Raw genomic sequence first — 23,045 nt, forward strand, 5'->3', positions numbered from 1 at the left:
CAAACAGGTACTTCTGTAACCTACATTACCTTGTATTCTTCCCACATTTAGTCTACTGTGTATTGCTGGTACATATGTATTGTGTATGCTGCTAAATGAATTGCCTCATTGAGGACATTCAAGTTTTCAAGTGTGCGTCCCTAATGGATGCCTGGCTAGTCAGACTCCTTGCTTCCCTAATGGTTACCTGGCTAGTCAGACTCCTTGCTTCCCTAATGGATGCCTGGCTAGTCAGACTCCTTGCTTCCCTAATGGTTACCTGGCTAGTCAGACTCCTTGCTTCCCTAATGGTTGCCTGGCTAGTCAGACTCCTTGCTTCCCTAATGGTTGCCTTGCTAGTCAGACTCCTTGCTTCAGGCAAAACTCCTTGCACACAGACGTTAGTTTCTTCTCCGCAATGAGACCGGATCTGAGTACCTCCCTGACCCTTCACCGAATGCGAACACATTCGGGGCCGTCTGATTGGTCCAGAAACCGATTGGGCTTCCGCCAGAGCTAGAACACAAGTGTGTAAAGCGGAGGTTTGAAAATGTCGTCATTGGCTTTGATACTCTGATTGGTTAGAGACGATCCAATCACTGAAGACTTTGTTTCTTACAACGCCCTTCGTGCCCCTCCTCACAACAAACGACTTCAATGTTGGCAGTCTCAGACTAAAGGACTGTTTATAGCGAACGACAGAGCAGTGGAAGAATTTAGAGTGAGTCGTCAGGCTACCCAGATGGCACCCTATTCCCTAATTAGTGCACTACTTTTGACCAGAGCCTAATGGCTGCACTATAAAGCGTCTGGAAAATAAATTATCTTATTATTATTAAGGGAATAGGGTGCCTTTTGGTACGTGGGTCCTGGTGAAAAGTAATGCAACATATAAGGAATAGAATAGAGAAGAACTTCATTGTCCTTGTGTTACAGCGAAACACCCCCCACCCCAGACAGCACACATCACACACACAGTTGAGACAAGCACAGGGTCAAGCTGCAGTGCATGTTGTAAGGTTAAGGGCCTTTAGCATATGAACCCAGTTGCCAGATCAATTCCCTCCTATTTTTCCAGCGCCCAGCCCGGGATTCCATTTGGGATGCATCCCTAACCTAATCTAATGTGAAACAGGGTATCCGTTCCCGCTGGATCCTGCTGCGCACCGTGGACCTGCTCTCCTCGGTGGACGGCACCCCCTCCCTGCCCGTGTCCCTGTCCTGGGTGAGGGACGGCATCCTGGTGGTGGGTATGGACTGTGAGATGCACGTGTACGCCCAATGGCGCCAGGACCGCAAGCCCGGCGAGGCCGAGGGGGACAGCCTCTCCTCTGCAGATAACATCGCCGGGGGGGTTGGAGGGGGCGGAGGGCAGACGGCCACCGCCACAACCACGGGGGAATCCTCGTCGGCGTTCAAGGGGCGTGCCCGGTCCAAAAGTATGTTTGAGGGCAACGTGGCAATCGACGAGGCTCTCCAGGCGCCTGCGGGGCTGCAGGAGGGGGGTCTGTTCGAGGCGGCCCACTCCCTGTCCCCCACCCTGCCTCAGTACCATCCAACACAGCTGCTGGAGCTCATGGACCTGGGGAAGGTCCGCCGTGCCAAGGTGGGTCTGACTGACTGGTCTGGCTGGATGGATGAATAGATGGCTGGTTGGCTGTCTGTCTGACTGGTGGGTCTGGGTGGATGGATGGCTGGTTGGCTGTCTGTCTGACTGGTGGGTCTGAGTGGATGGGTGGGTGGATGAATGTCTGGTTGTCTGTCTGATTGGTGGGTGGGCATGCGTGGCTGGCTGGTAGGCTGCTTCTCCGTCTGGCTGGCTGGCTGTTCATCCATCTGCCTGTCCAGTTTATAAATGTTTGCGACCAAGATACTTTTATTGAAGTGACCAGAGAACTTCTTGAGTAGTCATAGAATGTCATGATGATGATTATGGCGACCACAACGATGATGATGATGCTGTCGATGACTATAATAATGTCTCTGCTACTGTTGATGATGATGATGATGCTGTCGATGACTATAATAATGTCTCTGCTACTGTTGATGATGATGATGCTGTCGATGACTATAATAATGTCTCTGCTACTGTTGATGATGATGCCGTCAATGACTATAATAATGTCTCTGCTACTGTTGATGATGATGATGCTGTCGATGACTATAATAATGTCTCTGCTACTGTTGATGATGATGATGATGTCTGACTATAATAATGTCTCTGCTACTGTTGATGATGATGCTGTCAATGACTATAATAATGTCTCTGCTACTGTTGATGATGATGATGAGGTCGATGACTATAATAATGTCTCTGCTACTGTTGATGATGATGCTGTCAATGACTATAATAATGTCTCTGCTACTGTTGTTGATGATGATGATGCTGTCGATGACTATAATAATGTCTCTGCTACTGTATGATGATGATGCTGTCGATGACTATAATAATGTCTCTGCTACTGTTCATGATGATGATGCTGTCGATGACTATAATAATGTCTCTGCTACTGTTGATGATGCTGTCAATGACTATAATAATGTCTCTGCTACTGTTGATGATGATGATGCTGTCGATGACTATAATAATGTCTCTGCTACTGTTGATGATGATGATGCTGTCGATGACTATAATAATGTCTCTGCTACTGTTGATGATGATGCTGTCGATGACTATAATAATGTCTCTGCTACTGTTGATGATGATGATGCTGTCGATGACTATAATAATGTCTCTGCTACTGTTGATGATGATGCTGTCGATGACTATAATAATGTCTCTGCTACTGTTGATGATGATGATGCTGTCGATGACTATAATAATGTCTCTGCTACTGTGTGATGATGCTGTCGATGACTATAATAATGTCTCTGCTACTGTGTGATGATGATGCTGTCGATGACTATAATAATGTCTCTGCTACTGTTGATGATGATGATGATGCTGTCGATGACTATAATAATGTCTCTGCTACTGTTGATGATGATGCTGTCGATGACTATAATAATGTCTCTGCTACTGTTGATGATGATGCTGTCGATGACTATAATAATGTCTCTGCTACTGTTGATGATGATGATGATGCTGTCGATGACTATAATAATGTCTCTGCTACTGTTGATGATGCTGTCAATGACTATAATAATGTCTCTGCTACTGTTGATGATGATGATGCTGTCGATGACTATAATAATGTCTCTGCTACTGTTGATGATGCTGTCAATGACTATAATAATGTCTCTGCTACTGTTGATGATGATGCTGTCAATGACTATAATAATGTCTCTGCTACTGTTGATGATGATGATGATGCTGTCGATGACTATAATAATGTCTCTGCTACTGTTGATGATGATGCTGTCTGACTATAATAATGTCTCTGCTACTGTTGATGATGATGATGCTGTCGATGACTATAATAATGTCTCTGCTACTGTTGATGATGATGCTGTCGATGACTATAATAATGTCTCTGCTACTGTTCATGATGATGATGCTGTCGATGACTATAATAATGTCTCTGCTACTGTTGATGATGCTGTCAATGACTATAATAATGTCTCTGCTACTGTTGATGATGATGATGCTGTCGATGACTATAATAATGTCTCTGCTACTGTTGATGATGATGATGCTGTCGATGACTATAATAATGTCTCTGCTACTGTGATGATGATGCTGTCAATGACTATAATAATGTCTCTGCTACTGTTGGTGATGATGATGATGCTGTCGATGACTATAATAATGTCTCTGCTACTGTTGATGATGATGCTGTCGATGACTATAATAATGTCTCTGCTACTGTTGATGATGATGATGCTGTCGATGACTATAATAATGTCTCTGCTACTGTGATGATGATGCTGTCGATGACTATAATAATGTCTCTGCTACTGTTGATGATGATGATGCTGTCGATGACTATAATAATGTCTCTGCTACTGTTGATGATGCTGTCAATCACTATAATAATGTCTATGCTACTGTTGATGATGATGCTGTCAATGACTATAATAATGTCTCTGCTACTGTTGATGATGATGATGATGCTGTCGATGACTATAATAATGTCTCTGCTACTGTTGATGATGATGCTGTCTGACTATAATAATGTCTCTGCTACTGTTGATGATGATGATGCTGTCGATGACTATAATAATGTCTCTGCTACTGTTGATGATGCTGTCAATGACTATAATAATGTCTCTGCTACTGTTGATGATGATGATGCTGTCAATGACTATAATAATGTCTCTGCTACTGTTGATAATAATAATAATAATAATATGCCATTTAGCAGACGCTTTTATCCAAAGCGACTTACAGTCATGCGTGCATACATTTTTTTTGTGTATGGGTGGTCCCGGGGATCGAACCCACTACCTTGGCGTTACAAGCGCCGTGCTCTACCAGCTGAGCTACAGAGGACCACAATAATTGATGATGATGATGATGCTGTCGATGACTATAATAATGTCTCTGCTACTGTTGATGATGATGATGATGATGCTGTCGATGACTATAATAATGTCTCTGCTACTGTTGATGATGATGCTGTCGATGACTATAATAATATCTCTGCTACTGTTGATGATGAATATGGTTATTCTTCTTCTTCTCCAGGCCATCCTGTCCCACCTGGTGAAGTGTATCGCCGGGGAGGTTGCCGTGGTGAGGGACGTGGAGGCAGGTGAGGGTGGAACCAGACGTCACCTGTCCCGGACAATCAGTGTGAGCGGCAGCACGGCTAAAGACACCATCGTGGCCGGCCGCGACGGGGGACGTGATTACACAGAAATCAACTCCATTCCCCCTCTACCCCTCTACGCTCTGCTCTCTGCTGACCTGGACACCTCCTATAAGGGAGGAGAGGAGGGGGCGAAGGGGGGGAAGGTGGCCGAGGTAGAGGGGACGAGGAAGACAGGAGAAGATCAGTACACTGACCTGTTCCAGGTAAAAGGGTTTAGGTTTTAGGTGGATGTTTCAGTGACACACAGACGTTTCTTTTTTCATAGAATCGTAGTTCCTAAGTGTGTAGATGCTCAACAGATTCTTCAAAAACGTGTTGGTTCATTTTCTATTGTATAATATTGATATTGTTCTGTCTGTTACCTAAAGACATGATATGCAGTAAATGTCTGTTGGAACCATATATGTTAACCTCTGGGTCCAGATGTAGTCTCCTGTCTGTTATACCCAAATCAATAATCAATCAACCAACGAGTCATTGTATGGCTCCCTCCCTCCCTCAGTTGCAGGCGGTGACGACAGATGACTTTGCGAGCTTCGCTACAGAGAAAGTAGAGAAGAAGTCTAGATTCATCAACCTGTCTCAGTATGGACCCACCTACTTCGGACCAGAACACGCACAGGTAAACAACAAGAACATGTATTTACTTACCAGCTTGCTGATGCTTTAGATGTTATTGTCTGGTTTAATTGTTTGTTTGTCAAATCAATACATCACCTCTGAGATTAATACAGTCATTCTTCTCTGCTAATCCCTCTCTCCCTCCCTCCCTCCCTCCCTCCCTCCCTCCCTCCAGGTGTTATCTAGTCAGCTGATGCATTCCAGTCTTCCAGGTCTGACTCGGTTAGAACAGATGTTCCTGGTGGCTCTAGCTGATACTGTAGCAACCACCAGTGCAGAGGTCAGCAGCTCCACTGACAAACAGTACACAGGTCAGTCTCAGAGAGAGGGAGGGTGTTTGTGTCTGCGACTTGGGCTATGTTTTGCCTAACCATGGTCTATTAGGCTAAACAAATACAAATATAATGTAATTAGTCTAGTCAGAGTTATTCCCTGATTGTGTGTTCCTAATTATTGATATAAACACACACACACTCACAGTTATCTTTGTCATTTTACCTCCACTATCAGTCTGTTATATATGTTATTTAGTCTTTAAGAGGGATGTGAGAGAGAGACCTTAGCAGGTTGTTCCTCTGTTAAGTAAGCAGGGAGAGAGAGAGAGAGAGGGGGAGAGGGAGAGGTAGAGGGGGGGGTGGAGAGAGAGGTAGAGAGGGGGGGAGAGGGAGAGGGGTGGAGAGAGGGGGAGAGGTAGAGAGGGGGTGGGGAGAGGACCAGGCACATGGAGTCGAAGACATTTAAAGGGCTGATTCCTAAATCAGTGTTTTCATCCCTTTGTATGGATAGGTAGACGGGGATAGAGAGATCCCTCAACCCTCTCCATCTGGTGTGTAGAATTAGGAGAAGCTGCTCTATCCCAAATGAATGGGAAAGACTGGCACCATCTGATTCCATCTGATCATTGTGTGTGTGTGTGTGTGTGTTAATGTCCTATACTAACCCATGTGTTAATGTGTTTGTGTCTAGGTGGTGAGGCCCTGGATGAGTGTGGGTTGAGGTACCTGTTAGCCATGCGTCTACACACCTGTCTCCTCACCTCTCTACCCCCGCTGTACCGCATGCAGTTGCTGCACCAAGGTATGGTACACACACACACACACACTCCTGCTTCCCAATCTCACTTTCTGAGCTATGATGGAGAGGGTCGTAGAGAGTGCTTATTGGTACATTATACTGAGGGATTGATCTATTATTGGATATGTAGGATGACTTGCAGTGGTTTCTCTGGTCCCTGTTCCCTCCCAGGTCCAGATATGTTGTCTCTCTGGTCCCTTTTTCTTCCCAGGTCCAGATATGTTGTCTCTCTCTGGTCCCTGTTCCCTCCCAGGTCCAGATATGTTGTCTCTCTCTGGTCCCTGTTCCCTCCCAGGTCCAGATATGTTGTCTCTCTCTGGTCCCTGTTCCCTCCCAGGTCCAGATATGTTGTCTCTCTCTGGTCCCTGTTCCCTCCCAGGTCCAGATATGTTGTCTCTCTCTGGTCCCTGTTCCCTCCCAGGTCCAGATATGTTGTCTCTCTCTGGTCCGTGTTCCCTCCCAGGTCCAGATATGTCCCTTTTCCCTCCCAGGTCCAGATATGTTGTCTCTCTCTGGTCCCTGTTCCCGTTTTGTAAGCAACAGTCAACAATCAAGCTCTGAAGCAAAGCAACCCTTTCTCTCCCCTCTGAGCACAGTCACCTCACCTGCCTCTCTCTGTTTCTCTCCCCTCTGAGCACAGTCACCTCACCTGCCTCTCTCTGTTTCTCTCCCCTCTGAGCACAGTCACCTCACCTGCCTCTCTCTGTTTCTCTCCCCTCTGAGCACAGTCACCTCACCTGCCTTTCTCTGTTCCCCCCCCTCCCCCCAGGTCTGTCTACGTGTCACTTTGCGTGGGCGTTCCACTCGGAGGCTGAGGAGGAGATGTTGAATATGATCCCCGCCATGCAGAGAGGAGACCCTCAGTGGTCTGAGCTACGGGCTGTAGGGGTGGGTTGGTGGACACGCAACATCAACACACTACGCAGGATGGTTGAGAAGGTAGGGGAATGTGTGGCCTGAACTCCAATCATCCATTGATTGGTTTATTACATTGATTGGTAGGTTTTGATTGTTTGATTGATTGATCTCTGTGTGTGTGTAGGTGGGTAAAGCAGCGTTCCAGAGGAACAATGATCCTTTAGATGCAGCTCTATTCTACCTGGCCATGAAGAAGAAGGCTGTTCTCTGGGGTCTGTTCAGGTAACGCACATCTGTAAAACACCTGGAGCTCTAGCCAGATCCCAGATCAGTTTGTGTTGTCTTACCTTTTTGTTTAGTTGTTCACCTCTTCTGCACTTTTTTTCTTTAAAATCCACATTTTATGTTTACCCTTGTGTGTCAGAACACGATTACATTAATCATGTACAGTAGGTAAATAATGCATATTCTATTCTCCTCCTCCTCTCCTCTCCTCTCCTCTCCTCTCCTCTCCTCTCCTCTCCTCTCCTCTCCTCTCCTCTCCTCTCCTCTCCTCTCCTCTCCTCTCCTCTCCTCTCCTCTCCTCTCCTCTCCTCTCCTCTCCTCTCCTCTCCTCTCCTCTCTCCTCCTCTCCTCTCCTCCTCTCCCCCCTCCTCCTCTCCTCTAGGTCTCAGCGTGATGAGAAGATGACGGTGTTCTTTAAGAATAACTTCAGTGAGGACCGCTGGCGTAAAGCAGCTCTGAAGAACGCTTTCTCTCTGCTGGGGAAACAGCGCTTTGAACAGGCTGCTGCCTTCTTCCTGCTGGCTGGCTCCCTGAAAGATGCCATCGAGGTCTGGAAACACACTCACACACACACACACACACACACACACAGTCTGTTCCTAGTTTAGACCTACTTCAGCTGCACCTGTATTGTGTCTGTCGTTGCGACACCATCCTCGTTATGGAAACCTGGCACAGACTAATGTTTATGGAAGTCAACTGGGAGGTGTGTCAATGACATGAGACTCTACAGCTGTGTGAGTGTGTGAATGCTCTAGTCTAAACCTGAAAGATAAGGTCGTGGGGATGGTTAGCTACGTAAATGTTGGGGTTACTTTACCTTGGGCTGAGGGTGCAACAGCACAGTCTCAACATGCTGATAGCAGGAGAATGGGGTTCCTACTGGAAGTGTTTGGGGATAGTTTACCAGACAGTCGTTTCAAAAGGGCGTCATTGAGGAGAACACTAGATCACACTTTCATCATTTTAGTCTGTCTTAGCCATGAGTCTTTACTGTTTAGTCAGTTTTAGCAAAGAGTCTAAACCAGGAAACTGCCCCTAAATTCATCTATGGTTGTCAGGTTTCTTAATAAGTCTATGTTCTAAACCATGCACATGCAGAACCTGCTTGATGTGTGGACAGTGCCTTGTGTGGCATCTCAGTGTTTTTCATCTCCTCTAACTCTAATCTAACTCTTACTTACTAGTCCTTTATATTCCTTACAGAACACAGCCCAACTCTAACTGTCCTCTACTCTCTAACTCTAGCTGTCCTCTACTCTAACTGTCCTCTACTCTAACTCTACTCTAACTCTAACTGTTACTTACTTACTAGGCCTTTGTATTCCTTACGGAACATAGGCCAACTCTAACTGTCCTCTACTCTAACTGTCCTCTACTCTAACTGTCCTCTACTCTAGCTGTCCTCTACTCTAGCTGTCCTCTACTCTAGCTGTCCTCTACTCTAGCTGTCCTCTACTCTAGTACTCTACTCTATTCTAACTGTCCTCTACTCTCTAACTCCAACTCTACTGTAACTCTACTCTTAACTCTAACTGTCCTCCACTCTAACTGTCCTCCACTCTAACTGTCCTCCACTCTAACTGTCCTCCACTTGAACTCTAACTGTACTCTACTCCAACTGTAACTGTACTCTACTCCAACTGTAACTGTACTCTACTCTAACTGTACTCTACTCTACTGTTACTCTTAACTCTACTCTTAACTCTATTCTAACTCTACTGTTACTCTGCTCTAACTCTGACTCTAACTCTACTCTACTGTAACTCTACTCTTAACTCTTACTGTCCTCTACTCTAACTGTCCTCTACTCTAACTGTCCTCTACTCTAACTGTCCTCTACTCTAACTATAACTGTACTCTACTCTAACTGTCCTCTACTCTACTGTTACTCTTAACTCTACTATTAACTCTACTCTTAACTCTACTCTAACTGTCCTCTAACTGTAACTGTCCTCTACTCTAGCTGTCCTCTACTCTAGCTGTCCTCTACTCTAGCTGTCCTCTACTCTAGCTGTCCTCTACTCTAACTGTCCTCTACTCTAACTGTCCTCTACTCTAACTGTCCTCTACTCTAACTGTCCTCTACTCTAACTGTCCTCTACTCCAACTCTAACTATAACTATAACTCTAACTGTTACTTACTTACTAGGCCTTTATATTCCTTACGGAACATAAGGCCAACTCTAACTGTCCTCTACTCTAACTGTCCTCTACTCTAACTGTCCTCTACTCTAACTGTCCTCTACTCCAACTCTAACTCTAACTATAACTCTAACTGTTACTTACTTACTAGGCCTTTATATTCCTTACGGAACATAGGCCAACTCTAACTGTCCTCTACTCTAACTGTACTCTACTCTCTAACTCTAGCTGTCCTCTACTCTAACTGTCCTCTACTGTAACTCTAACTATAACTCTAACTGTTACTTACTTACTAGGCCTTTGTATTCCTTACGGAACAAAGGCCAACTCTAACTGTCCTCTACTCTAACTGTCCTCTACTCTCTAACTCTAGCTGTCCTCTACTCTAACTGTCCTCTACTCTAACTCTACTCAAACTCTGCTCTATTCTAACTGTACTCTACTCTAACTCTACTCAAACTCTGTTCTAACTCTACTCAAACTCTGTTCTAACTGTCCTCTACTCTAACTGTACTCTACTCAAACTCTGCTCTACTCTAACTGCACTCTACTCTAACTGTACTCTATTATAACTCTACTCTTAACTCTTACTGTCCTCTACTCTAACTGTCCTCTACTCTAACTGTCCTCTACTCTAACTGTCCTCTACTCTAACTGTCCTCTACTCTAACTGTCCTCTACTCTAACTGTCCTCTACTCTAACTGTCCTCTACTCTAACTGTCCTCCACTCTAACTGTCCTCTACTCTAACTGTCCTCTACTCTAACTGTATTCAACTTGAACTCTAACTTTACTCTACTCAAACTCTAACTGTCCTCTACTCAAACTCTAACTGTCCTCTACTCTAACTCCAACTCTAACTCTACCCTACTGTAACTCTACTCTTAACTCTTACTGTCCTCTACTCTAACTGTCCTCTACTCTAACTGTACTCTACTCTCTAACTGTACTCAACTTGAACTCTACTCTAACTGTACTCTACTCTAACTGTACTCAACTTGAACTCTAACTGTACTCAACTTGAACTCTAACTGTACTCTACTCGAACTCTAACTGTACTCTACTCTAACTGTACTCTACTCTAACTGTACTCTACTCTAACTGCACTCTACTCTAACTGTACTCTATTATAACTCTACTCTTAACTCTTACTGTCCTCTACTCTAACTGTCCTCTACTCTAACTGTCCTCTACTCTAACTGTCCTCTACTCTAACTGTCCTCTACTCTAACTGTGCTCTACTCTAACTGTGCTCTACTCTAACTGTGCTCTACTCTAACTGTACTCTACTCTAACTGCACTCTACTCTAACTGTACTCTATTATAACTCTTCTCTTAACTCTTACTGTCCTCTACTCTAACTGTCCTCTACTCTAACTGTATTCAACTTGAACTCTAACTGTCCTCTACTCCAACTCTAACTGTACTCTACTCTAACTGTACTCTGCTCTAACTCCAACTCTAACTATACTCTTAACTCTAACTGTCCTCCACTCTAACTGTCCTCCACTCTAACTGTCCTCCACTCTAACTGTCCTCCACTCTAACTGTCCTCCACTCTAACTGTCCTCCACTCTAACTGTACTCAACTTGAACTCTACTGTACTCAACTGTACTCTACTCTAACTGTACTCTACTCTAACTGTACTCTACTCGAACTGTACTCTACTCGAACTCTAACTGTACTCTACTCCAACTCTCACTGTACTCTACTCTACTGTTACTCTTTACTCTACTCTAACTCTACTCTAACTCCACTCTACTGTAACTCTACTCTTAACTCTAACTGTACTCTACTCTAACAGTACTCTACTCTAACTGTCCTCTACTCCCTCCAACTCTAATTCCAACTCAACTCTAACACTACTGTACATTTGCTCTAACTCTACTCTAACTCTACTCTAACTGTCCTCTACTCTCTAACTCTAGCTGTCCTCTATTCTAACTGTCCTCTACTGTAACTCTACTCTAACTCTAACTGTTACTTACTTACTAGGCCTTTGTATTCCTTACGGAACATAGGCCAACTCTAACTGTCCTCCACTCTAACTGTCCTCCACTCTAACTGTCCTCCACTCTAACTGTCCTCCACTCTAACTGTCCTCCACTCTAACTGTCCTCCACTCTAACTGTCCTCCACTCTAACTGTCCTCCACTAACTGTCCTCCACTCTAACTGTCCTCCACTCTAACTGTCCTCCACTCTAACTGTCCTCCACTCTAACTGTCCTCCACTCTAACTGTCCTCCACTCTAACTGTCCTCCACTCTAACTGTCCTCCACTCTAACTGTCCTCCACTCTAACTGTACTCCACTCTAACTGTACTCCACTCTAACTGTACTCAACTTGAACTCTACTGTACTCTAACTGTACTCTACTTGAACTCTAACTGTACTCTACTCCAACTCTCACTGTACTCTACTCTACTGTTACTCTTTACTCTACTCTAACTCTACTCTAACTCCACTCTATTATAACTCTACTCTTAACTCTTACTGTCCTCTACTCTAACTGTCCTCTACTCTAACTGTCCTCTACTCTAACTGTCCTCTACTCTAACTGTCCTCTACTCTAACTGTCCTCTACTCTAACTGTCCTCTACTCTAACTGTCCTCTACTCTAACTGTCCTCTACTCTAACTGTCCTCTACTCTAACTGTCCTCCACTCTAACTGTCCTCCACTCTAACTGTCCTCTACTCTAACTGTCCTCTACTCTAACTGTATTCAACTTGAACTCTAACTTTACTCTACTCAAACTCTAACTGTCCTCTACTCAAACTCTAACTGTCCTCTACTCTAACTCCAACTCTAACTCTACCCTACTGTAACTCTACTCTTAACTCTTACTGTCCTCTACTCTAACTGTCCTCTACTCTAACTGTCCTCTGCTCTAACTGTACTCAACTTGAACTCTAACTGTACTCTACTCGAACTCTAACTGTACTCTACTCTAACTGTACTCTACTCTAACTGTACTCTACTCTAACTGCACTCTACTCTAACTGTACTCTATTATAACTCTACTCTTAACTCTTACTGTCCTCTACTCTAACTGTCCTCTACTCTAACTGTCCTCTACTCTAACTGTCCTCTACTCTAACTGTCCTCTACTCTAACTGTCCTCTACTCTAACTGTCCTCTACTCTAACTGTGCTCTACTCTAACTGTGCTCTACTCTAACTGTGCTCTACTCTAACTGTACTCTACTCTAACTGCACTCTACTCTAACTGCTACTCTTACTCTTAACTGTACTCTATTCTAACTGTCCTCTTAACTCTTACTGTCCTCTACTCTAACTGTATTCAACTTGAACTCTAACTGTCCTCTACTCCAACTCTAACTGTACTCTACTCTAACTGTACTCTGCTCTAACTCCAACTCTAACTATACTCTTAACTCTAACTGTCCTCCACTCTAACTGTCCTCCACTCTAACTGTCCTCCACTCTAACTGTCCTCCACTCTAACTGTCCTCCACTCTAACTGTCCTCCACTCTAACTGTACTCAACTTGAACTCTACTGTACTCTAACTGTACTCTACTCTAACTGTACTCTACTCTAACTGTACTCTACTCGAACTCTAACTGTACTCTACTCCAACTCTCACTGTACTCTACTCTACTGTTACTCTTTACTCTACTCTAACTCTACTCTAACTCCACTCTACTGTAACTCTACTCTTAACTCTAACTGTACTCTACTCTAACTGTCCTCTACTCTAACTGTCCTCTACTCTAACTGTCCTCTACTCTAACTGTGCTCTACTCTAACTGTGCTCTACTCTAACTGTCCTCTACTCTAACTGCACTTATACTCTACTCTTAACTGTTACTGCCACTCTAACTGTACTCAACTTGAACTCTACTGTACTCTAACTGTACTCTACTTGAACTCTAACTGTACTCTACTCCAACTCTCACTGTACTCTACTCTACTGTTACTCTTTACTCTACTCTAACTCTACTCTAACTCCACTCTACTGTAACTCTACTCTTAACTCTAACTGTACTCTACTCTAACAGTACTCTACTCTAACTGTCCTCTACTCCCTCCAACTCTAATTCTAACTCAACTCTAACACTACTGTAAATTTGCTCTAACTCTACTCTAACTGTACTCTAACTGTCCTCTACTCTCTAACTCTAGCTGTCCTCTACTCTAACTGTCCTCTACTCTCTAACTCTAGCTGTCCTCTACTCTAACTGTCCTCTACTCTCTAACTCTAGCTGTCCTCTACTCTAACTGTCCTCTACTCTCTAACTCTAGCTGTCCTCTACTCTAACTGTCCTCTACTCTCTAACTCTAGCTGTCCTCTACTCTAACTGTACTCTACTCTCTAACTCTAGCTGTCCTCTACTCTAACTGTACTCTACTCTCTAACTCTAGCTGTACTCTACTCTAACTGTCCTCTATTACTCTAACTCTAGGTCTCTACTCTAACTTCACTCTACTGTAACTCTACTCTAACTCTAACTGTTACTTACTCTAACAGGTACTCTACTCTAACTGTCCTCTATTCCTACTCTACTCTAAATTCTAACTCAAACTCTGAACTATTCTACTGTACATCTGCTCTAACTCAAACTCTAGCTCTATTCTAACTGTCCTCTACTCTAACTCTACTCAAACTCTACTCTATTCTAACTGTCCTCTACTCTAACTCTGCTCTAACTCTAACTGTCTACTTACTCTACTAACCTTTGCTCTATTCTAACTGTACTCTACTCTAAATCTACTCAAACTCTGCTCTATTCTAACTGTCCTCTACTCTAACTCTACTCAAACTCTGCTCTATTCTAACTGTCCTCTACTCTAACTCTACTCAAACTCTACTCTATTCTAACTGTCCTCTACTCTAACTCTGCTCTATTCTAACTGTCCTCTTCCCTAACTCTACTCAAACTCTGCTCTATTCTAACTGTCCTCTACTCTAACTCTACTCAAACTCTGCTCTATTCTAACTGTCCTCTTCCCTAACTCTACTCAAACTCTGCTCTATTCTAACTGTCCTCTACTCTAACTCTACTCTAACTCTGCTCTATTCTAACTGTCCTCTACTCTAACTCTACTCAAACTCTGCTCTATTCTAACTGTCCTCTACTCTAACTCTACTCTACTCAACTCTAACTGTACTCTACTCTACTCTACTCTAACCGTTACTCTAACTCTACTCTACTCTACCTGTACTCTACTCTACTCTAACCGTTACTCTAACTCTACTCTACTGTAACTCTTTAACTCTACTCTAACTCTAACTCCAACTGTCCCCCTCTCCTCTCTAGGTGTGCTTGGAGAAGATGGAAGATATCCAGTTGGCCATGGTAGTAGCCAGGCTGTACGAGGCTGACTATGAGAGCAGTTCCACCTGCCAAGCCATCCTGTATGAGAAGGTTTTGGGCTGCCAGAGGGACGGGTCGGGGTACCACTGCACCAAACTGCACCCGGACCCGTTCCTACGCAGCATAGCCTTCTGGATCATGAAGGACTACACCAAGGCCTTGGACACGCTGCTAGAGTGCATCCCAAAGAGGACGATGAGAACCCTGGTGAGAGCAGCATGGTGGTAGATCACACACTCAGAGGGGACAGGGATGTTTCAGCCTAGCGCTGATGCTATATTCTAACTGCATTGCATTGACCTCTCTCTACCTCTTACTCTCTTTCTTTCTTTCTCTCTCCATGTCTCCCTCTCCTCTCCCCCTCCCTCCCTCCTCTATCCCTCTCTATCCCCCCCCAGATGTGATGGTGAAGTCGTGTAACCCGGTGGTGTTTAGTTTCTATAACTACTTGAGGACACACCCCCTGATCATCCGCCGCCACTACGCGTCCCCTGAGGGCGCTGTGACATCATCACTAGGCCTCACCTCGGAGAAGAGCAGCGTCGACGAGATCAACCTCATCGAACGCAAACTCTTCTTCACCACCGCCAACGCACACTTCAAGGTCTTTGATTTGATTTGTTTTAATCAATCATTTAAAAACTCAATTCAACCACACGTGGCTACAATGCATTTAGAAGCATCGAAGATAACACAAGAAAGTTGACGACTTAAAAAACTAGATTGTACTATACCTGTTGTATAGTACTTATTGTAAGGTGTAATGAGGCACGGCATTAAAAACAGTAGTCATGGTGTACTATCAGTATTTTAAGATTAGTATCATTTTTTATCTCACCTTTATAAGTAAAGGATAAGTTAATGAATATAAAAGTAATGTTACTAATAAGGAGATGGATTGGGGGTAAGGCCCTGCGATAGACTACTGTCCTGTCCAGGGGGTGTACTGTACATCAAGCTGCCTCACGCTACAGAAACAGGAGATAGACTACTGTCCTGTCCAGGGGGTGTACTGGTACATCAAGCTGCCTCACGCAGGAAGTGCCTCACGCCAGAAACAGGAGATAGACTACTGTCCTCTCCAGGGGGTGTACTTGTACATCAAGCTGCCTCACGCTACAGAAACAGGAGATAGACTACTGTCCTGTCCAGGGGGTGTACTTGTACATCAAGCTGCCTCACGCTACAGAAACAGGAGATAGACTACTGTCCTGTCCAGGGGGTGTACTTGTACATCAAGCTGCCTCACGCTACAGAAACAGGAGATAGACTACTGTCCTGTCCAGGGGGTGTACTTGTACATCAAGCTGCCTCACGCTACAGAAACAGGAGATAGACTACTATCGATTACTAATGTTACTAATAGTGATTATTCTGTTTTCAAATAAAGGTGGGCTGTCCAGTGCTTGCCCTGGAGGTGCTCTCCAAGATCCCCAAGGTGACCAAGAAGTCAGTCTCCTCGTCCCCCCTGAGTAAAGGCTCTTCCATGGCCAACGTCAGCTCCAGCCTGCCCCTGGAGAATGGGAACCAGGGGGACCTGGACTGGGCCTCTCCTGCCCCAGTTAAGGCCACTCCTGCCTGGGGTACAGAGGAGAGCTCAGCCACACTGGACTGGAGCCAGCCTCTGGTCAAAGTGGAGGACGATGGACTGCAGCTGGACTGGGGAGATGATAAGAAGGATGAAGATGATGATGATGATGATGGTGGTGGTCTGACAATGAAGAAGACTGAGGTGGAGACCAAAGATGACAAGGGATCTGGGGGGGTGAGACCACCTGGGCTGCAGAGAGCGGACTCTCAGGTAGGGCTGGCAACAATATAAGCAACAGTCAATATTATCAATAGTCAATATAATTGATTGTTGAGATTACTTTAAAAGAAAAGGAAGTTGATACGTCAGCTTTGTGAGTCTAAGTGATACTGGAAAAAGCAGTGTGTGGGTTTTCCTTGTCTGTTAAGATATCATCAAAAAAGAAAATTAGGCTTTTTTTAACACGATAATGAATTTTCTTGTTTATTGAAAATATATAATGTATTAGTCTAATTTAAAATATTGGTTTTTCTGTGAGAAAATTATACAGGTATGATACTGTTAATATAGAGTTATTATGACAGTAATTGAGCGATAGATATTTCCATAACCATCTCTGCTCTCAGGGTGAGTCTGAGGTGGATGTGATCGCAGAGCAGCTGAAGTTCCGCGCTTGTCTGAAGATTCTGATGACCGAGCTACGTACGCTAGCTACGGGCTATGAGGTGGACGGAGGGAAGCTGCGCTTTCAGCTCTACAGCTGGTTAGAGAAGGAGATAGGAGCCATGCACCGCATCTGCAACTACAAGGTACTCACACACACTTAATCTGCAACTACAAGGTACACACACACACACCGCATCTGCAACTACAAGGTACACAGCTCCCCTTTAAAGGACACTCAGAGGGTTGCACATTTCTGGTAACTTTCCCAAAATGTCAGTTTACTTCCTGAATTGACTGGATTTAAATGTAATTGACCCCAACCATGACACCTACTAGAGCCTAACCACCAACTCCTCATCAGCCATACTATACCAGAAGTGCATTGAGTTGAATTGAAAACTGTATTTACTTTAACTGCTACTGCTACCATAAACATCTTAAAGATCTTACCTTAATAAAACCCGCTATCCTTTTCTCTTCTTCAGGTGTTGGGGAAGGAGGAGAGCCAGGAGGTGGAGAGATGGGAGGATGGAGGAGGAGTAGAGGACGTGTTTGAGGAGTCCCTGGGGGGTGGCGGGGGTACAGAGACGGGGGCGTATGAGCGCCACCAGATGGAGCGCAGGCGTCTTGCGGCCAAGCAGCTTCATGCTGAGAGGAGGAAGGCGTGGCTGAGGAAGAACCAGGCTCTGCTCCGGGTCTTCCTGTCCTACTGCAGCCTACACGGGGCCAAGGGAGGGGGGGTCACCTCTGTACGCATGGAGCTCATCTTCCTGCTCCAGGAGAGCCAACAGGTAGGTGCTGAAGACACACACACACACACACACACAGGTCAGATACATGCTCTCTCCTCTCTCTCTCTGTCTCGCTCTCTCTCTCTCCGTCTCACTCCCTCTCCTCTCTCTGTCTCTCTCTGTCTCTCTCTCCTCTCTCAATTCAATTCAATTCAATTTCAATGTAAGGGCTTTATTGGCATGGGAAACATGTGTTAACATTGCCAAAGCAAGTGAAGTAGATAGTAAACAAAAGTGAAATAAACAATAAATATTAACAGTAAACATTACACTCAGAAGTTTCAAAAGAAAAAATACATTTCAAATGTCATATTATGTATATATACAGTGTTGTAACAATGTGCAAATAGTTAAAGTACAAATGGGAAAATAAATAAACATAACTATGGGTTGTATTTACAATCGTGCTTGTTCTTCACTGGTTGCCCTTTTCTTGTGGCAACAGGTCACAAATATTGCAGCTGTGATGGCACACTGTGGTTTTTCACCCAGTAGATAAGGGAGTTTATCAAAATTGGGTTTGTTTTCGAATTCTTTGTGGATCGCTGTAATCTGAGGGAAATATGTGTCTCTAATATGGTCATAAATGGAGGAGGTATGGCAGGAGGTTAGGAAGTGCAGCTCAGTTTCCACCTCATTTTGTGGGCAGTGTGCACATAGCCTGTCTTCTCTTGAGAAGGTATTCTGCCACTGTGTACTCTCTGTTTAGGGCCAAATAGCATTCTAGTTTGTTCTTTCCAATGTGTCAAGTAATTCTCTTTTTGTTTTCTCATGATTTGGTTGGGTCTAGTTGTGTTGTTGTTGTCCTGGGGCTGTGTGGGGTCTGTTTGTGTTTGTGAACAGAGCCCCAGGACAAGCTTACTTAGGGTACTCTTCTCCAAGTTCATCTCTCTGTAGGTGATGGCTTTGTTATGGAAGGTTTGGGAATCGCTTCCTTTTAAGTGGTTATAGAATTTAATGGCTCTTTTCTGGATTTTGATAATTAGCGGGTATTGGCCTAATTCTGCTCTGCATGCATTATTTGGTGTTTTACGTTGTACACGGAGGATGTTTTTGCAGAATTCTGCATGCAGAGGCTCAATTTGGTGTTTGTCCCATTTTGTGAATTCTTGGTTGGTGAGCGGACCCCAGACCTCAGAACCATAAAGGGCAATGGGTTCTATAACTGATTCAAGTATTTTTAGCCAGATCCTAATTGGTATGTCAAATTTTATGTTCCTTTTGATGGCATAGAAGGCCCTTCTTGCCTTGTCTCTCAGATCGTTCACAGCTTTGTGGAAGTTACCTGTGGTGCTGATGTTTAGGCCGAGGTATGTATAGTTTTTTGTGTGCTATAGGGCAACGGTGTCTAGATGGAATTTGTATTTGTGGTCCTGGCAACTGGACCTTTTTTGGAACACCATTATTTTAGTCTTACTGAGATTTACTGTCAGGGCCCAGTTCTGACAGAATCTGTGCAGAAGATCTAGGTGCTGCTGTAGGCCCTCCTTGGTTGGTGACAGAAGCACCAGATCATCAGCAAACAGAAGACATTTGACTTCAGATTCTAGTAGGGTGAGGCCGGGTGCTGCAGACTGTTCTAGTGCCCTCGCCAATTCGTTTTATATATATATATATATATACAAGTGGGGGAAAAAAGTATTTAGTCAGCCACCAATTGTGCAAGTTCTCCCACTTAAAAAGATGAGAGAGGCCTGTAATTTTCATCATAGGTACACGTCAACTATGACAGACAAAATGAGAAAAACAATTCCAGAAAATCACATTGTAGGAATTTTAATGAATTTATTAGCAAATTATTGTGGAAAATAAGTATTTGGTCAATAACAAAAGTTTCTCAATACTTTGTAATATACCCTTTGTTGGCAATGACACAGGTCAAACGTTTTCTGTAAGTCTTCACAAGGTTTACACACACTGTTGCTGGTATTTTGGCCCATTCCTCCATGCAGATCTCCTCTAGAGCAGTGATGTTTTGGGGCTGTCGCTGGGCAACACGGACTTTCAACTCCCTCCAAAGATTTTCTATGGGGTTGAGATCTGGAGACTGGCTAGGCCACTCCAGGACCTTGAAATGCTTCTTACGAAGCCACTCCTTCGTTGCCCGGGCGGTGTGTTTGGGATCATTGTCATGCTGAAAGACCCAGCCACGTTTCATCTTCAATGCCATGCTGATGGAAGGAGGTTTTCACTCAAAATCTCATGATACATGGCCCCATTCATTCTTTCCTTTACACGGATCAGTCGTCCTGGTCCCTTTGCAGAAAAACAGCCCCAAAGCATGATGTTTCCACCCCTATGCTTCACAGTAGGTATGGTGTTCTTTGGATGCAGCTCAGCATTCTTTGTCCTCCAAACACGACGAGTTGAGTTTTTACCAAAAAGTTATATTTTGGTTTCATCTGACCATATGACATTCTCCCAATCCTCTTCTGGATCATCCAAATGCACTCTAGCAAACTTCAGACGGGCCTGGACTTGTACTGGCTTAAGCAGGGGGACACGTCTTGCACTGCAGGATTTGAGTCCCTGGCGGCGTAGTGTGTTACTGATGGTAGGCTTCGTTACTTTGGTTCCAGCTCTCTGCAGGTCATTCACTAGGTCCCCCCGTGTGGTCCTGGGATTTTTGCTCACCGTTCTTGTGATCATTTTGACCCCACGGGGTGAGATCTTGCGTGGAGCCCCAGATCGAGGGAGATTATCAGTGGTCTTGTATGTCTTCCATTTCTTAATAATTGCTCCCACAGTTGATTTCTTCAAACCAAGCTGCTTACCTATTGCAGATTCAGTCTTCCCAGCCTGGTGAAGGTCTACAATTTTGTTTCTGGTGTCCTTTGACAGCTCTTTGGTTTGCAAGTGGAGGAGGTGAGAGTGGACAGGTGTCTTTATACTGATAACAAGTTCAAACAGGTGCCATTAATACAGGTAACGAGTGGAGGACAGAGGAGCCTCTTAAAGAAGAAGTTACAGGTCTGTGAGAGCCAGAAATCTTGCTTTTTGTAGGTGACCAAATACTTTTTCCACCATAATTTGCAAAAATTCATTAAAAATCCTACAATGTGATTTTCTGGAATTGTTTTTCTCAATTTGTCTGTCATAGTTGACGTGTACCTATGATGAAAATTACAGGCCTCTCTCATCTTTTTAAGTGGGAGAACTTGCACAATTGGTGGCTGACTAAATACTTTTTTTCCCCACTGTATATATATCTCTCTCGCTCTCGCTCTCACCTCTCTTTCTCTCACTCTCTCTCTCTCTCTCTGTCTCTGTCTCCCTCTCCCTCTCTCTCTCTCCCTCTCTCTCTCCGTATAACCTCTGATATATTCTTGCTGTTCTTCTTTTTTTCTCCTCCTCCAGGAGACTACAGTAAAACAGCTCCAGTCCCCCCTGCCCCTCCCCACCACCCTCCCCCTCCTCTCAGCCAGTATCGCCACCACCAAGACGGTGATCTCCAACCCTGTCCTCCACCTCAGCAACCACATCCATGACATCCTCCACACCATCACACATATGGAGCTGCCGCCACACCCTGAACTCATGGACGACAGGGTATGTATGGTTCAGTGTCTGTGTGTGGGGGGGGGACTTTGCCAGCAGGATGCTGTATGTTTGTGCCTCCATGATTGAGATGAGTGTAATGTATGTCTCTCTCTCCTCTCCAGGTTAACCTTCTACACACCCTGGCTGCCTCTCTGTCTGCCTGCATCTATCAAGCCCTGTGTGACAGCCATAGCTACAGGTACACACACAACACACACACACACACACACACACACACGTTTTGATGACCTATAGTTTGAGTTCATACTGCCATTTCCAGTTGAGATTAATTTGAATGACTGTCTGATCCTGCCTTTGCTCTTTCCCATGGTGCCTTGCAGCAGCCAGGCAGAGGCCAATCAGTTTACAGGGATGGTGTACCAAGGTCTACTGCTGAGTGAGAGGAGACGGTTACGCACCGAGAGCATAGAGGAGCATGCTACACCCACCTCTGCCCCAGCGCAGTGGCCAGGTACACACACACACACACACACACACACACACACACACACACACACACACACACACACACAGCTCTGCCAGTCACAGTAAATTAATGTCTATCTAACCATTGTCTGAGCAGACAGCCGAATGGACAACATGACTGCTATGTTTGCTGAATCTCTCAAGAGGTAGGGGAAGGGGAGGGAGAGCGTGAGAGAGAGAGAGCGTGAGAGAGAGAGCGTGAGAGAGAGAGCGTGAGAGAGAGAGCATAAGAGCGAGAGCGAGAGAGAGTGAGCGAGAGAGAGAGAAAGGACAGAAAGAGAGAGAACAAAGATAATTGAATTGAGAGAGCAGGCAGTGAGAGAGGACTGATAGAGAGAGAGAGAGAAACACAGAGATGGAGGACTGACAGAGAGAGAGATACAGAGAGGACTGACAGAGAGAGAGATGCAGAGAGAGACAGAGACGACTGACAGAGAGACGACTAACAGAGAGACAGAGAGAGAGAAACAGATGGTAGTCAGTAATTAGAGCTCTGTAGCCTGTGGGGAATAAAACAGAAGGAGATGTGGGGATGGATGGATGTGTCACGCCATCTCTCCACTGTTAATATGTAGCGGGAATCTTATTACAGCACAAGTCTAATGCGTTTCTGCAATACATAACTCCTAATAATATCACGATAATATCATTAGATCAGTCCAATGCTGTTCTGTGTTGTGCAAAGACACTATATTTATTAAAGCCTTCATTTTACAAATCAGGAGTGTGTTCTGTAAAATGTAATTAATTCAAACGTATTATATGAATGTCTCTCTGTCTATTCTACCTCTATCTCTCTACCTCTCTCGCTCTCCTCTCTCTACCTCTCTCGCTCTCCTCTCTCTACCTCTCTCGCTCTCCTCTCTCTACCTCTCTCGCTCTCCTCTCTCTACCTCTCTCTACCTGTCCTCTCTCTCTCCCTCTCTCTCTCGCTCCCTCTCTCTCTCTCTCCCTCTCTCTCTCTCTCTCTCTCT

At 44.6% G+C, this 23,045-nt stretch overlaps 1 protein-coding gene across 1 annotated transcript in view; it reads left to right on the forward strand.

Moving 5' to 3' along the window:
- dmxl2 (Dmx-like 2) overlaps window positions 1–23,045 on the forward strand; it is an 83,718-nt gene that overhangs the window by 31,179 nt on the left and 29,494 nt on the right. The window contains 17 exon segments of the mRNA XM_045218349.1: window positions 1,115–1,585; window positions 4,607–4,936; window positions 5,236–5,355; window positions 5,530–5,665; window positions 6,321–6,431; window positions 7,198–7,367; window positions 7,471–7,568; window positions 7,954–8,119; window positions 15,001–15,232; window positions 15,235–15,264; window positions 15,456–15,661; window positions 16,448–16,858; window positions 17,215–17,397; window positions 17,740–18,045; window positions 21,403–21,594; window positions 21,708–21,784; window positions 21,927–22,057. Coding sequence (XP_045074284.1) covers window positions 1,115–1,585; window positions 4,607–4,936; window positions 5,236–5,355; window positions 5,530–5,665; window positions 6,321–6,431; window positions 7,198–7,367; window positions 7,471–7,568; window positions 7,954–8,119; window positions 15,001–15,232; window positions 15,235–15,264; window positions 15,456–15,661; window positions 16,448–16,858; window positions 17,215–17,397; window positions 17,740–18,045; window positions 21,403–21,594; window positions 21,708–21,784; window positions 21,927–22,057 — 3,370 coding nt within the window.

Source organism: Coregonus clupeaformis, unplaced genomic scaffold (assembly GCF_020615455.1).
Source record: "Coregonus clupeaformis isolate EN_2021a unplaced genomic scaffold, ASM2061545v1 scaf1518, whole genome shotgun sequence".
In the NCBI taxonomy this organism is placed as follows: domain Eukaryota; kingdom Metazoa; phylum Chordata; class Actinopteri; order Salmoniformes; family Salmonidae; genus Coregonus; species Coregonus clupeaformis.